This window comes from Cygnus atratus, chromosome 11 (genome assembly GCF_013377495.2).
Source record: "Cygnus atratus isolate AKBS03 ecotype Queensland, Australia chromosome 11, CAtr_DNAZoo_HiC_assembly, whole genome shotgun sequence".
In the NCBI taxonomy this organism is placed as follows: Eukaryota; Metazoa; Chordata; class Aves; order Anseriformes; family Anatidae; genus Cygnus; species Cygnus atratus.
Window position 1 is genome coordinate 14,980,137 of NC_066372.1, and position 14,241 is coordinate 14,994,377.

General features: G+C 46.1%; 1 protein-coding gene across 1 annotated transcript in view; it reads right to left on the reverse strand.

The window, feature by feature from the left end:
- The window catches only part of AKAP13 (A-kinase anchoring protein 13), a 218,867-nt gene that overhangs the window by 138,650 nt on the left and 65,976 nt on the right, over window positions 1-14,241 (reverse strand). Inside the window, 1 exon segment of the mRNA XM_050712981.1 lies at window positions 2,383-2,530. Within this exon segment, the coding sequence (XP_050568938.1) occupies window positions 2,383-2,530 (148 nt within the window).

Here is a 14,241-nt window from a genome sequence, read left to right on the forward strand (position 1 = left end):
AACCACGAGGCCAGAGGGGATGCAGAGGAGGTTTGAGGCTGGCTGGTGGAGGGGCTTGGCTCAATTCTTGCAACTCAGCCCTCCTTTCATCCTCCGGAGCCCCGCTCGCCCCTCCGGCAGCTGCAGCATCCCAGGGATGCGCGACTCCTCTTGCTGCACGGAGGTAAAGGCAAGCTGCTCCAGGCCGGGAGGTAAAGGCAAGCTGCTCCAGGCCGGGAAAAGGACAAGGTTTTGGTTAAAAGCTGCCTGCAGAGTTTACTGGCACAGCACTTGCTGACTGCCCGGGCTCGGGTGTTAAACAAGGGCTGGGCTCCCACACACCGCCTCTTGCTGATGGCTAATCCTGCAGCGAGGTCAAATAACGCCAGCCGTGAGTCACCACAACCATCTCCAAGGCAACTGGCTGAATTTACGATGTAAACACGCGATTACAGACCCACTGCAGGGTGCGGGAAGGAGAAGGAGGAAGAGCTGGGCTGAAATAAGTCATGCCTGTATTAAAATCAGAATAGTCGGTGCTGAAGTAACACTGGACAAACACATCTGTGTCAGCGTGATAAAATGATTCTCTCCTCCCAGCTTGCTTCTCCTCAGCGTCTTCTTCACCACTGAAGGCTTTTTTATTTTTTTAAACTCAGGTAGTTTCTCCAAAATGAGGTATGAGCACAGAAGAAGGTGCTACAGCATGGTAGCTTTACATCTAAGATGTCACCTCTTCCCTCGCTCTGGCTGGCAGGCACACGACTGCCCTTCCTTGAGGTCCCTGCTCAATATTTGCCTGATCTAAACTGCATTTTGGGACAGCAACCATCCTTATGGAGCATCCCACACAACAAAATCACAACTCCACTGAAACTAGGGAAAAAAAAAAAAAGAAAAACCCGCTATAAAACAAGGAACAATTGAGAGCAATTACCTCCCTTCCCTCTGAATCAGAAGCGGAGTCAGATTTCCCACCTATTCCGACTAATGGTGACAAAAAGAGCCCCGGGAGCCCGCCCTAGCAGCTCCCTTAGGTTTGGGGCCAGCAGGACATGGGAAGAAGCAGTGGCAGGGGATGAGGCACGGCCACCAGCCAAGCCGTGGCACAGAGGATGCCCGGGCAAATGCTGTAGGAAAGCATTACTGCTGCCCGGAAATCCCATGAAGTATTCTGGTTCCTTCGGCGGCTGAGGACGAACACAGCATCTTTTCAGTTCCTTTCTTGGCAATTCGGCCGCTCGGGTCCCCGCGGGGAGATGAGGTCACCGCCAGCAGCGCTGCCACAGCCCCAGCGCGCCCCGCGCACACACGGGCTGCGAGTCGCTGGGAGAAAACAGGCGGTGACCTAACCCATTGCACCGGCTTCCAGGAACCAGGACCGAAAAAAGGCTTCTCTTCCCAAGCAATAACAACGACCCCGACAGCACAGAAAGGGGACGGAAACGAGCAAACGGGGTGGCCAACTCTTAGCCGCGAATCGCCAGGAGGAAACGTCGTATTTCATTAGCAAAGCCCTGCGCCCAAATTGTGCTTCATGCACATCTCTTAAAACAAGTCACTAGACAGATTTAAAAATAAATAAATCACGAAACCAAGCGATACACTCAATCACATCAGCTATACTGCATGTAGTGAAAATGTCAGACGCTTTTCTCACACTCGGATCAACGTGCTGCATAGCAACAAGTCAGAAGGAAAGGTTAATGGCAGGGACCGCAGCCTGGAACATGCCCATTCCCACGGTCCTGAAGTCACCGAAGGGAAACGCCGCGCTGATTTGCTTTGTTTTGCTTTAACTGCACGAGGGCTTAAAAAGAGTGGTGGGCTTTAACGTGAAAAACCACTCTGTCTGAGCTCCCGGCGCTGGCGGGATGGCACCAAGCACCGCGTGTTTGATTGCCCCTGCAAGAGAGTTTCAGAAGTGCTGTGTTCGAATGAACTGCGTGGCAGCGTTTCAGGGAGAAGGGCCGTGTTTCACCAGGCCTATAGTAAAGAACATCGCCACATTAATTAAGCAGATCCTAAGCACAGACAGATCTTAACGAGCTGCACACCACTTGGACAACAGCATCTCTAACCTTGTAAATGAGTCCTCCAGTATCTTGCTCGCATTTAAAACCTGATGTTTTTTACTGTGTGTAAATATAACTTTGTATTTTCTACAACAGAACTCCATAGTTACACATTCAATAACTGCCACCTCAGAGTCATGTAATTCTAGTGAAGTCAAGCAAGAGATCTTTAAAAGGCAAAAGCAGTAATCCAAACCACACATCCTACTCTCAATGGATGTGCAAATGAGGAAGAAGATGACCAAAACAGAATTACATTTAAATCCACTTGAATTAACCAGATATCGTGGATGGATACACTGGTACGCAAAAGAAGGCAATTGTTTACCAGGAGAAATTGTCTCCAGGCTCCCAGGATTAATCTTTCTTGTGCTTGTGCAGTGTTGGACAGTTGACCCGGTGAAGACCAAGTAGAAAACTACATCATCTTCAACTTTATCTTCCTCAGTCAGCTGCACAGTAATAACAGAGTCACCCTAGGAAAAAGAACAAAAATATACATTAGGTTTACATACATTGCAAGAACTGCATGAAATAAAACTTCTCTACCCCCAAGGCTGCTGCTTTCTGTTCCTGCACTCCTTTCACATGACTTGGGGCCCACCCTACTTTTCAGATATGCAAGTCAGCCTTAGCACGCCTCTTAGCCAGACCATCAAGCATTATAGCCAGCCAACCAGCCAGCAAGTATGTTGAGCACAGCTCTGGGAAGAGATACGTAGAAATCTCCGGGGTATGTTCAAAATAGCAACTTAACATGGGGAAATCACGCCGTTTCACTGAAGTCTGACAGGCACACACCCCGCACTCAGTCTTTTATAAGCACAGACATGGATGGATACACACTCACAAATATATGTATATACACATCCCCCCACAAATACTTGGCTAAGACAACAAAACAGGGCTAGCAGCCTAAAATTGCCAATCTTCACATAATTTGGACAAATTAATTCCGTCATTCGTTTCCCCTGCCAAGCTAGCGACTGTGCTGACAGCTCCAGTGTGACCGACTCAACCCCTGAATGCATCTCATCCTCCATCAATGAACACAAAGGTATCAAAGGTTTGCGTCTGCTGAGGTTTCTCCACCTGCCATGAGGAGCAATGCGGATGCAAGGACTCCAGCCGACTGTCACAGCCAGGCAACGAAGCTACACCCAGTGGTGGCTGGCCCGTCTCTGCAAATTGGCAAGGGCAACATTGCTGTAGCATTACTGCATTATTTATTTACTTTAGTATTTTTTACTATTACTTTATTAGGCCTGCACATGAGATAAATACTCCTGCTTAACTTCGCGGAGACTTATTTCAGCACCTAAGAGCTGCTGGGAGCAAAAATGGTGTACACAGAGGGCACGTACGGTCATCGCTGCTAACCTAGCACAGGATACAATAAATCCACCTGCAATTCCTACACCTGTGCGGACAGCCAAGGAGCAATACCCAACAAACTAAGCTTTCCCTGGGGAAGAGAAAGCAGGGAAGGAGGGTGGCTTGCAGTTCCTCCACCGCTAAGTGAAGCATGCTCACTTGATCTGACAACCCAGCCTCTATCTGCCTGAAGAAGAGTTATATAAACTACAAGACACCGTCAGCAACAGACTGGGAAGTGACCTTCTGCCCCATTTCCCTCAAAGATCAAAACCAGTTGGATGCCCCAGTTTTACACCCCAGCTGCGTCAGCCAGCTCTCGGCCACCACGCCGTTCAGCATACGGTTACGGCTGCAAATCTGGAAGGGATTTTTGTTGTTATTATTTTTGCAGGTTATGTAATTCTAATTTGCATAGCCAACAGAACACGCATGCCGCTCCGTTTCAAACCTTCTCCTTGAGATCACTCAGTTCATCCCTTCTTTGTCAAACACAATTACTGAAGAAAAACCCAAGGCTTCCAAGCCCCCCCCGTGCACCCATGCTGCGGCAGCATCGCTTCTCACGCTCTGTTTCAAGCCTCGTCCATCGTCTCCCTCCCTTCAGCTCCTTGCATGCCCCAGCAGTTTCCCCTCTCCAAGTTCGTGCCCAGTCCTCCTCCTTCCAGCTGGTACCTCTCGCCAGGGGCACCTTCGCACAGAATACCGCTTTTGATAGAAACGAGGTTTGTCAGGGCAAGTGCGACCAGCCTCCGGTCTTAAATAAAGCTATGGGTCAGTCTTAAAAGGAATAAAACCATGACTTCCAAAAGATAAATGGAGCAGGGAGTCTAGTTTGCATTTCCATGGCTGCGGAGTTAGAAACAGAGGTTTTAGGAAGGTGCCACATCATAACACCAGACCAGACTTCCACTGTCTGCATATATACAATGTTGTATATATTCAGTGTTAAAATAAAAACAGGTACAAATAGAAATGAATCAAGCTTTACACTCAAGCATGACCAGTTCACGTGCGGAGCTGAAAACTAAATATCCCATTGCAAGGGAATGGATCCAGTTCTGTGCGGATGTTCAAAAAAAAAGCTGAAGGTTTAACCTGCAAAGCCTTTGTGCTTTGACTTTTATATCCGTCCTTATTCAAACTGTTCCTCCCTTAAGGCATGAACATACAAAGTACTTAAATGGACTTAAAAATGCAGGTGACATTTAAGGATACTCATCAACAGGGCTGATTGTTTAAAGCAGGGTCTCTTAAGGGGAATTTTTATTTAACTCGGAATCCAAGAGCAGCCAGTCCAATTCCTGTGCCATAAAAGCAAACCCGCAGAGCACACGTGTGAGAAGACACCTGCCTGTACGTGTGAACCAGGCGTTGCTAGTACTACACTCAAATTCCTTTTAATTTGCAGCATTACCGCAAAAGATAACTTTTATGCTTTGTTATCAACGAAGGAAGCAGAATAAAAAGGTTAATACAACACGGTGCCTGTGTCAGCACAGGTAAGAAACCCGAAATCTGTTTAAGCTGAGGCTTAACAAGACTGATGAGCTCCTCAATCATACAGATACCTGAAGGTGCCGAGCAGTCGGACCTCACTGTGAGGGTGGCCCTGCTTTGGGGCAGGAGGACAGACCATGTCCTTTCCAGCCAAGGTGACACGAAGCCCCACCAGCTGGCAGCAGGCAGCTTTTTGGCTGTGTCTCCCCAGCACTTTACGGAGGGATGGTCACCACCACCCTGCTCCCTCCTCCTGCCCTTCTGGAGGACCCAGCCCAAGATCAATGGGAAAACCCCACTATCCTTATTACGACAGCTGAGCATTAGTATTATTTTTCAATTAGAATGTTGTATTGCCTCCAAATATTGTCAGCAAGATGGATAAGGTGCCACCTAACGGCAGCGTGCTTGTTTATTCCCAGGTGTCTTCGGAGCTACCTCCCGGCTGCGCTACGCGCGGCTCGGCTCGCTGTGCGCGACGTGACCGGGGACCAGGAGGAACAAAGCACGAACGCAGTCCTCCCTCGACACACATTTCTCTTCCCAGCTACTAACAACTTCGCCGTTCGCTGCCAGCTTTCATTTAATTTTAAAACGTCACTTCGAGACAACGTATTTATTCGAAAAGGAAATAGTGCACAGAGCAAGCCTCTCCCTTTCAAACATTTTTGGAGTTCAAGAAAATCGGCTGCAAACGCAGCCAAAATTCCTTCGACCCACACAGAAGAGTTTCCAACAGCACTATTGCGTTCAGCCTCCAAAAACATTTTAATTGAAGTATGTTTACCTTTATTCATTTAATATTATCCAAAAAGTCATCTGTTCAGTATCACTGCCACACAAGGTGGTTATTATAACCCTTCTTTCATCCTGAACGGCTGGAACTGGAAGGTCAGTCTGCCAATATCCCTTTGGTGAAAGTACAGCCAGATCAAAGCCATTCCCTGGAACGCTCCAACAAATAAGAATTTAATTTCAAAACTAGTTTGGATCGACTAATATTTACTTGGCTTAAATCCCATTGGAAATGAAAACATTCCATTTTTGTCCATTCATGAAAGAGGTCACCCTTGCCTTCATTTTGATCTGAAAGTCTCTGAAAAAGCATTTTGGGTAGCTGTAACGTGATGCAAAGAGCATGGATGTCGCTCTTTACTCGAAAAAAACATTCCCTTTCTCAAACTGAAGGGGGGAGGCGTACGGTCCGCCTCGTCAGATGACTGATGTCTTGGGAAAACCAGGCCTGGTCCTGGGCTTTAAACCACCACGACACAACTCAAAGGGATGTCGGCGCAGCCCGTCTCAGAACTGTCGGCTTCCTTAAGGCAGCATAAACGCATCTACCTGTAAAAAGGCCCAAATCCAGCTACTGGGTCTGAAAAACAAAACCAGAAAGCGGCAAGGCACCTGCTTGTCAGCACTGGGACAACTGCACCATTTCAGGTATTTATTTTCAAGAGCCACAACTATAAAGGCACCCAGGTTGTGCAAAGTAGGGGAAACTCGAAGTAATCCTGTCTTCTCTCCGAGGGTCGGTTTCTGTGTCTGTAAAGGTGAGTGATTTATCTCCACAGGAGTCCTTACAGATGACATTAGCAGTATTTGCAAGTGGCAATGAAGCTGGCAAGCTTTAAGCTGAAAAGAATTAAGATCACTTGCGGTGTTAGCTCAGAAATAATATCCGCCTTCTAACAATTGCTTTAACCTTTCTTTGCCACTTCAGGCTCTGGAAATCTGGTTTGGGGGAAGCGGTCACAGAGCGTCCTGTACAGCAGGACCACGAGGGACAGCCCTTGCAAATGCAAGCACTCAGACCTCAGATGAAAAACGGGACTTTAGCTGGCAAGGGGCAGATTTCCCCAGGGGACACCAATTCTCCCGGCTGCAGGTACATTTCTCCAGCCTACGAAGGGGCAATATTCTTAGCTTGCTGGCGAACGGATTTTAAAGTTCCTACCAAATAAAAAAAAAAAAAAAAGCACGCTCTATTTTTGTATGTGAAGCATGTGATTTCTAAACTTTTTGCTCTCCTCGTTGATACTGGGAATTGTGAAGTGCATTATCTAACCCATTAACCACCCACTCTGACCTCCCCCCACACGAAGTCTAAAAATACTTATGGAAATTAAGCATGTGTTAGATAGCAAAGCTGAAGCACTCCAGCGTTGCTTTAGCTTTCTGCTTTCAGTGAGAAAACACTAACAACTAGCAATGCCGCATTTGTTCTGCGCAAAAAAAAAGCCAAACTAACCGCTGATTACCGCTGCCATCTCTGGCTGCTTTTTCACGCAGGTAAAACCTAAGCAGTGCAGTCATATTGGACAGCAAATCGATGTATCGGATGGCTTAGAGATTCACATGCAAGTAAAGAAACCTCTCTGCAATATATTTCCTCCTGCAGAGATGTTGTAGAAGTCAGCGATCTGATGCTCTATTAAAGAGCCTGGATTAGGCTCTGGATTAGATGAGTAAGCGTAACCTGCCACTGTAACAAGTTTTGTTTTGTTTCCACCGTTCATAACATGAATCAAATTCTTGTTGGGTCATTGCTTATTGCATTACGTTAGGACACGAAAGGAGAAACACGCTTTTGAAACAAATCTTTTTTTCCTTCCCCTTTGGAAAGCTCCAAGCAGCTCCTAACAGAGTTGCTCTGTACCAGGACGACAGACCCAAAATCGCAGCTGTGGCTTCTTCCTCCTCCTTCAGGGAATTCAGGCTCATCGGTACCTTCGTTTTTTTAATTCTCAGGTGGAGGTGGTCCCGTTCTTACACCAGCTACAGCTTGCCACAGAATCAGGCTGTAATTGCAGCAGGAGGCAAGTCCCTTCACATCCCTGGGCTTTGAGCTTCCCCACCAATGAAATGGGAATACTGGGTCAAACTCGCCGTGTGTTTTTCATGCAAATGGCTTTTAAAAGAAAAGGTGACTCTTCAGTTATATCCCACTTCCTTTGGGAAGCGCTCAGGACCAGGAACAAATAAGTTAAACAAAATCAAAGGGAAGGGCGAGACAATTCCACCTAAACCCAGAACCGTGGGATGCTCTGAAACCAGCTGGAGGACAGAAAACGCAACAACAAAGCCCCTTTAGAAAACGCAGCAGAAATCATCCCACAAGAAAAGCAATAAAATACAACCGTTTGGATCTTCTATGATCTATTTTCATTCAACTCTGCCAGTAAACTGTATCACTGGCTTCAACTCCTGCTCCTGGCAAACCTTTGCCTTCAAAGTGCCCCCCATCTGGGCTGAGTAACCCGGTGCATCCCTCCCAGCTGAGGTTACCTCGGTGTGGTGCAAACGTGCTGAGCCCCCCCGAGAACAACATCTGGAGGGGATGCCACAGCACACAAACACATGAACACCTCTACAGAAAACAAAAACAGGCACAGATGCACGGGCTCCCAACTGGGAGGGAGACAGGTGGAACTGGGGACAGGTCCTCCTTCGAAACATCCACCTTTCCCCTCTGCCTGCACGTGGGGGATGTTGCGTGTGCATCTCGCTTCATCTCAAGTGCATTTTCCTCCTTGGGAACGCTGTTAGGGCTGGTACTTCAGGCCCAGGTGCATTTTGAAACACCCAGCCCCTTTTGCAGATGTGGCCATTTATCCCACAACCCCTCAGCACTTGTATATGTAAACGGAATGGAGCAAGGAGGAGGTCGGAGATATGTTACAGGGAGATAAGATCAGTCATTACAGACGTCCTCAATTTCACCAATATTCATCGACTTGGAGGCGCACTCGCGAGAAAATTCGTGTCAAACACAGTCCATTTTGCAGAGCTGCAGGCTCCAGAAACAAAAGGCAGTGCTGTGTCACCTGCCCGAACACGAGCAGCTCTAGAAATGGCTCCTCACGTGGAGATATCCCCCCGATAACAGCAGTGACCCGGGGCAGCAGCGTAAAGGAAGATGGATGTCGCTCTGCCGGAGTGCTGCAACCTCTCTCTCCTGCAGATAAGACCTCCAGGGAAAGACTCCAGAAATAACCAGAATGGCAAAGAGCCAGGTTTGGGATAGGGTTGGGTCCTTCCTCATGGCCAATGGCTGCAGACTCCTTGATCTTAAAGGAGCGTGAGGCAGAGCTTTTATTTTATTTTTATATTTTTTTTAAGAAAACAAATCACAAAGGAAGACAACAAGAATGACTTCCGTGGTAAAAAATAAAATAAAAAAAAAATCATAGCCTCCAAAGCTAACTTTATCTTCCCCTTAAATGAACAGCAGCGCTATTAGTTGTGCCAGAGCAAGGTTTCAGGTTAGCATCATGGAGGCTGAGCCCCTCTGATGAGGAAGACAGGTTTTGCAATGCAGTCTCCTACCCTTAGGAAAACACAATTGTAGACCGTAACTGCTTGCCCACAGGCCACCAAAAGAGCAGAGCGATGCTGCAGGTTGTTCTGCCAGCCCCCAGAGCAACTCGAGGTGACACCTTCCACATTTCATTAAGGCTGCACCGAGCCAGCCCAGCTCCTCTTCCAGCGTCAGCCACAAAGCCACGACCAAAGCACTGACTTTCACATGCAAAATAACCTTCTCATCTCCAACATCTTCTCCCCCTGAAGGTGAGGAGGAATAGGGTCCAAAAATAAGTTTAGCTTAGCACACTGATGGATCAAAGATTGACACAGGAGACAAAGAGTGGACACGGGGTCAAAAGACCCTTTAGCTAAGACTCTTTGGGTACGAGGAGCACGTGGAAAGACAAGGACAACTACAATAAATGCAGCACCGATAAATAGTCCCCGACCTGGTGCTAAGGGAACAGAGGCAGCTGCGATGGACCAATACTTACAGATATCGCAGGAACTGCTGCTTCCAGGCCCAAGCTGGCTCGTGCAGATCCATCGTGAGTGCAGCTTGTGCTGCTCACCTCGACTGTCTGCAGAGCACACAGCGTTACGGCTGATTTATCAGAGCGACCTCACAGCTACGCCATGTCCCACGCCACTTCAGGTGTCCAAATCTGCAGCAGGGTTTGTTTGCAAAGAGATAAATGGTGCAGGGAGACCAGGGAATGGATTTCCTACTCCGAACCACTGTGAGCAACACAAACTCCAACAGAATTGGATACACTTAAAGAAGTCCATTATTAGCAGCCCACGTCCTTTGACAGAGCGTGTCTACATCTCCAAATCAATCAGCTCGGTGACGAATCTTTACTGAGTGTCAAGAGACTATTATGGGTATTACACACGCAGTAATACAGGGGATCTCTACAGACTGCCAGCAGAAAATCCATCAAAGTAACAGGATCTCGTTAGCACTGAAGATGACACACAATTTGTCTTTATGGATGTATCTTTATGACACATCACTTAGGCGCACAGAGCCGGGGAAGTTACTAGAACGGGTGGTACACAGCCAAACAAGGTGTATTATTGCTTCAGCACAGGGCTCCACAACCTCTGGAGCACTTCCATCACCAGCTCTTGTTCAGAGCATCCTGAGGGTCTCTGCAAGGTGCTGTGCTGGGCAGACAGCCTTCACTAAACTAACGGGCCAAGGGCACTTCTAATGGTTTTTAGCTCACAGGAGGACGTGATAAAAATTAACAGTAACATTAACAACAGAATGGCAAAAATCAAAGTTAAGTTGAAAAATAGGCAGGATGAGAAAAGTGTCATTCAAAAGTTTGTTATATACTAGGGAAGAAAATCTAGGGAAGACCTACTCTGATACAAAGAATAGCTGGGAACATGGTTTTATTGTGTGGCTGGAATTGGCAGTATAGTGAAGAAAACACTGATTTATTTTCATTTATTTGAGCAGTTTAATATTGGCCAGGTCATTCATTTAAAACACCGTGTGCTTGCTGTCATGGCCTGGACTGCTGGAACAAGCAACTATCGACAGCAACCCCAAACCCCAGCCACACCAAGCCCCACAGAGCTCTGGTCCAGAGAAGGGGCATGCAGGGAGGAGCACAAGCAGAACACACTGGAGGTCTACCTCTCCTCTAAGCAAGTCTCCATAGCAGAATATCCCTTCTGGTACCATCCAGTTTCCACAGCAAGTGCTGATCTTACTCTTAAAAGAGTTTTTCTCAGAAACCGTGGAAACTACTACAATTATTTCCTATAAAAACACACCCAAATTGATAGGAATGTCTTGTTCTGTCCTCTTTCTACAGCCTCTTCTGTTCTTCACTACATTGTAAGCAAACTGAACCACACGTTTTATTAACAGCAGCTTGAGTGATTGATCCTGCTAATTGCTCACATAGCAATAACAACCAAAATCGTAGAGCTTGGAAGAAATAGCAGACAGTCTGAACGCATTCAGTGACTAAGAAACAGAAATCCAGCTATCCTCTTGGCATCAGAGAGTTGAAGAGAGTCACAATTCCTGGAAGATAAAGTACATATGATGACACATTATTTGAAACAATCTCCTATCACTGCAGTATTTTCACAAATAGTCTTGATGGAAAAAAAAAATCAGATTTGAACACTAACATTTGAAGGCATAAGATAGAAGGACAGTATTTTCCTTGTACTTCAGCATCCTCTACAGTACAGTAAGCCCCTCAAAGAGACACAGCTCAGAGTGCGTTTTAGAGTGCTGATTTTCCTGCCAGCTGTGAAATATCTGCTCCAGCCTTTAAATATCTCACAGCTACAGTACTTGGAGCTACCGTGATGCCTAAGACTTTTTAAAAAGTGACATTCCTTTTTTTTTTTTTCCTTTTTCCATGAGAGAACAGAGACCATTACAACCATTACTTTATTGAAAAGAACCCCCCAACCACAACTGCTATGCAGAGGAAACTTTTGCAACACTGAGAAGAAGCGCTTTGAAACAGACAGAAATGCAGGCAGCCCTGCAGAAAGCAGCACCGAAAACATGTCCTGCTGCATAGCTGCCACTTGATGGCAGTGCACAGCATCGATCTTAGCAGAGAGCAATTAATCACAGTTTATTTTATTTCCCACTTATGCACAATATGGGATTGCAGGGGACGAGTGCTTGCAAGCGCACCGCATGCGGCACAACTTTGTGAACCAGGGCACTGCAGGTAGAGCAAAGGAGACCAGGAGCAGATGGGCTTTTCACAGGAGATTTGAGAGCTTAATTGAAAGCATCACACCTTCATCAATTCAGCATCTTCAAAAACACCCTCGTGTTAGCTTTGCTGACAAAATTGGCTCGAGCCTAACAGTTCCCAAAATGAATGTCTGCATTTTGTTACAGAAAATAAAGCAGGGACCTGCATCTTGACAGATAAGACAGGAAATTTGGTTGGTTGTCCTAAAGGTAATGTAAGAATATTTATAAGCTATATAAATATATTCCATTGAGGAAGGGGAGTTTAAGAGCATTTTCATCCTCTTAAACACCAAGTGCTGATCTCCACTGATCAGGAGGGAAGGCACCACAATCAGCCAGCACTGGGCTTGGGATGCAATCTCTCAGCATCTTTCCAGATATTAATAAGCTCATCAGCGACTGCAAGACAAAGAACCCTAAATTCAGAGCCTAAGAGATATAATCCAGTTTTTTGTTTTTTTGTTTTAATTAATTTATTAAAACTCTTAGGGTGACAATATAAGGATCCTTTTTGCATGTTTGCACTGGGGCACAGTTTCAGAAAACAGGCTGAACCAACCTAATAGCACTGCCAAAGAGGGGATTATTGTCTTCTCTACTTTCCCACCCTTTCCCTGTACCAGCTCTAGCATCTTCCTTGTGCAAGTCATATTATTTGAAGATCACACGTAATGCTGCCGAGTAATGGTGACTGAAGGGCAGAACTTCAGACAGCGAGCTCTCTAGACTCCAAGCTAGGCCACTTATTGCACGCCAGCACATTCGTACACACTAAACAGGATCACAGAAGCAAAGATCAAATGGACAATTATGGGAGGAGGGCTTGGAACCCAAATCACCAGCATTTTCATTTTGGCTAATAGCGAAGAAGTGCAGAGAAGAGACCTCTGAGCTACAATTTAATCCATGGCTCGTCTCGAAGAAAGGCAATGCTGATGGTCAGGCAGCCTCTTCTCAATTCTCCAGCTAAAACCGTCTGCAGTAAATCCATAGAGGTGACCACTCAAAAGAAGTCCTACACTAACGTTGAACGGATCTTGTGAGCTAGAGGATGCCTCGTCTAGGAGGAACAAGCCAACAGCTGTGTGATGACCCATCTGAACTACACAGTCTTTGTTGGGGTACCTGAGAGCCAAGAAGCAGCAGCTTGCCACAAAGTGATGCCCAGCTCAGGAGGCAGCTGCTGATCCCATTTCAGCAGAAGGGGGGACTTCTGTTGCATGATGTAGACCACAGTTTGGGAAGAGGAGAACGAAAATAATTTGGATCAAGGACTTAAGTAACAAAAACTCAACAAATGAGGACGAGCAGTTTAGGGAGGATAAGACTTTGCCTGCAGAATGAAAACAGAACCAGGAAAGACGCAACGTGCTCCTCTCCAAAGTCCGTCTGATCGGGTGCCCCAACCAACTTTCTTAAAACCAACCAAGAATCAGGTTCTTCCACAAGGAACACAAGCAAATATTTTATTTGTAAAGGGTGCTCAGAGGCCTTCCACTCGTAATTCAAAGACACTTTGAAGGTGGGGCAGCAAACTACTTTGTCATTAAGAAGAACTCAAGTACCAACAAATAAAAGACAAGAGGCTTATCAGATCCTCTCAGGGCAGCACAGAGCTGAACATCAAGGCTCGTTCTCCTCCTGCCTAAGGACCTCAAAAGAAAGTCAGACAGGGCTTCTGTATAGTGCTTTTCATGAGAAAAAAGGTTTCACATTAAAAGCACGCTAGGTATATTCCACCTTTTCTGCTGGGCTGATCTCAGATATTCGGGCATTGCAGTGGCTTTTGTGACCGTAGATGTCACTAAGAAAACAAATTCAGCATTAGTAAATTAACTAAAACATTGCTGCCAACCTAATAGCAGCGTTTTACTGTATTAGGACTATAAAGGTATTTTATTTTCTTCTTTTGCGCCCTTGGTAGAGATTTCTGAAGAACAGTAATTAACCAGCACATAACACTGCACAAGCCATACCTGGGACTGTCTCAGACATGACAACAACCTGACAGACACCCTTGTCACAAGCCTCAAAGCTGTGTCGTGCTTATTTTCTTTAACCCTTTAATATTTATTCAAAAGAGGGTTCTTCTTAAAACACAAACATCAGAGGTTATCCCAATTACTCCTCCTGAGGAATACACATGTAAAGGGCATTTCGTTCTGTGTGAGATATGCAAGTGAAAGAAATTTATTCCTATTAGAAGCATTACTCTTTTCTTCCTGTTCTAGATTAAAGCTGACACACCGGGAAACC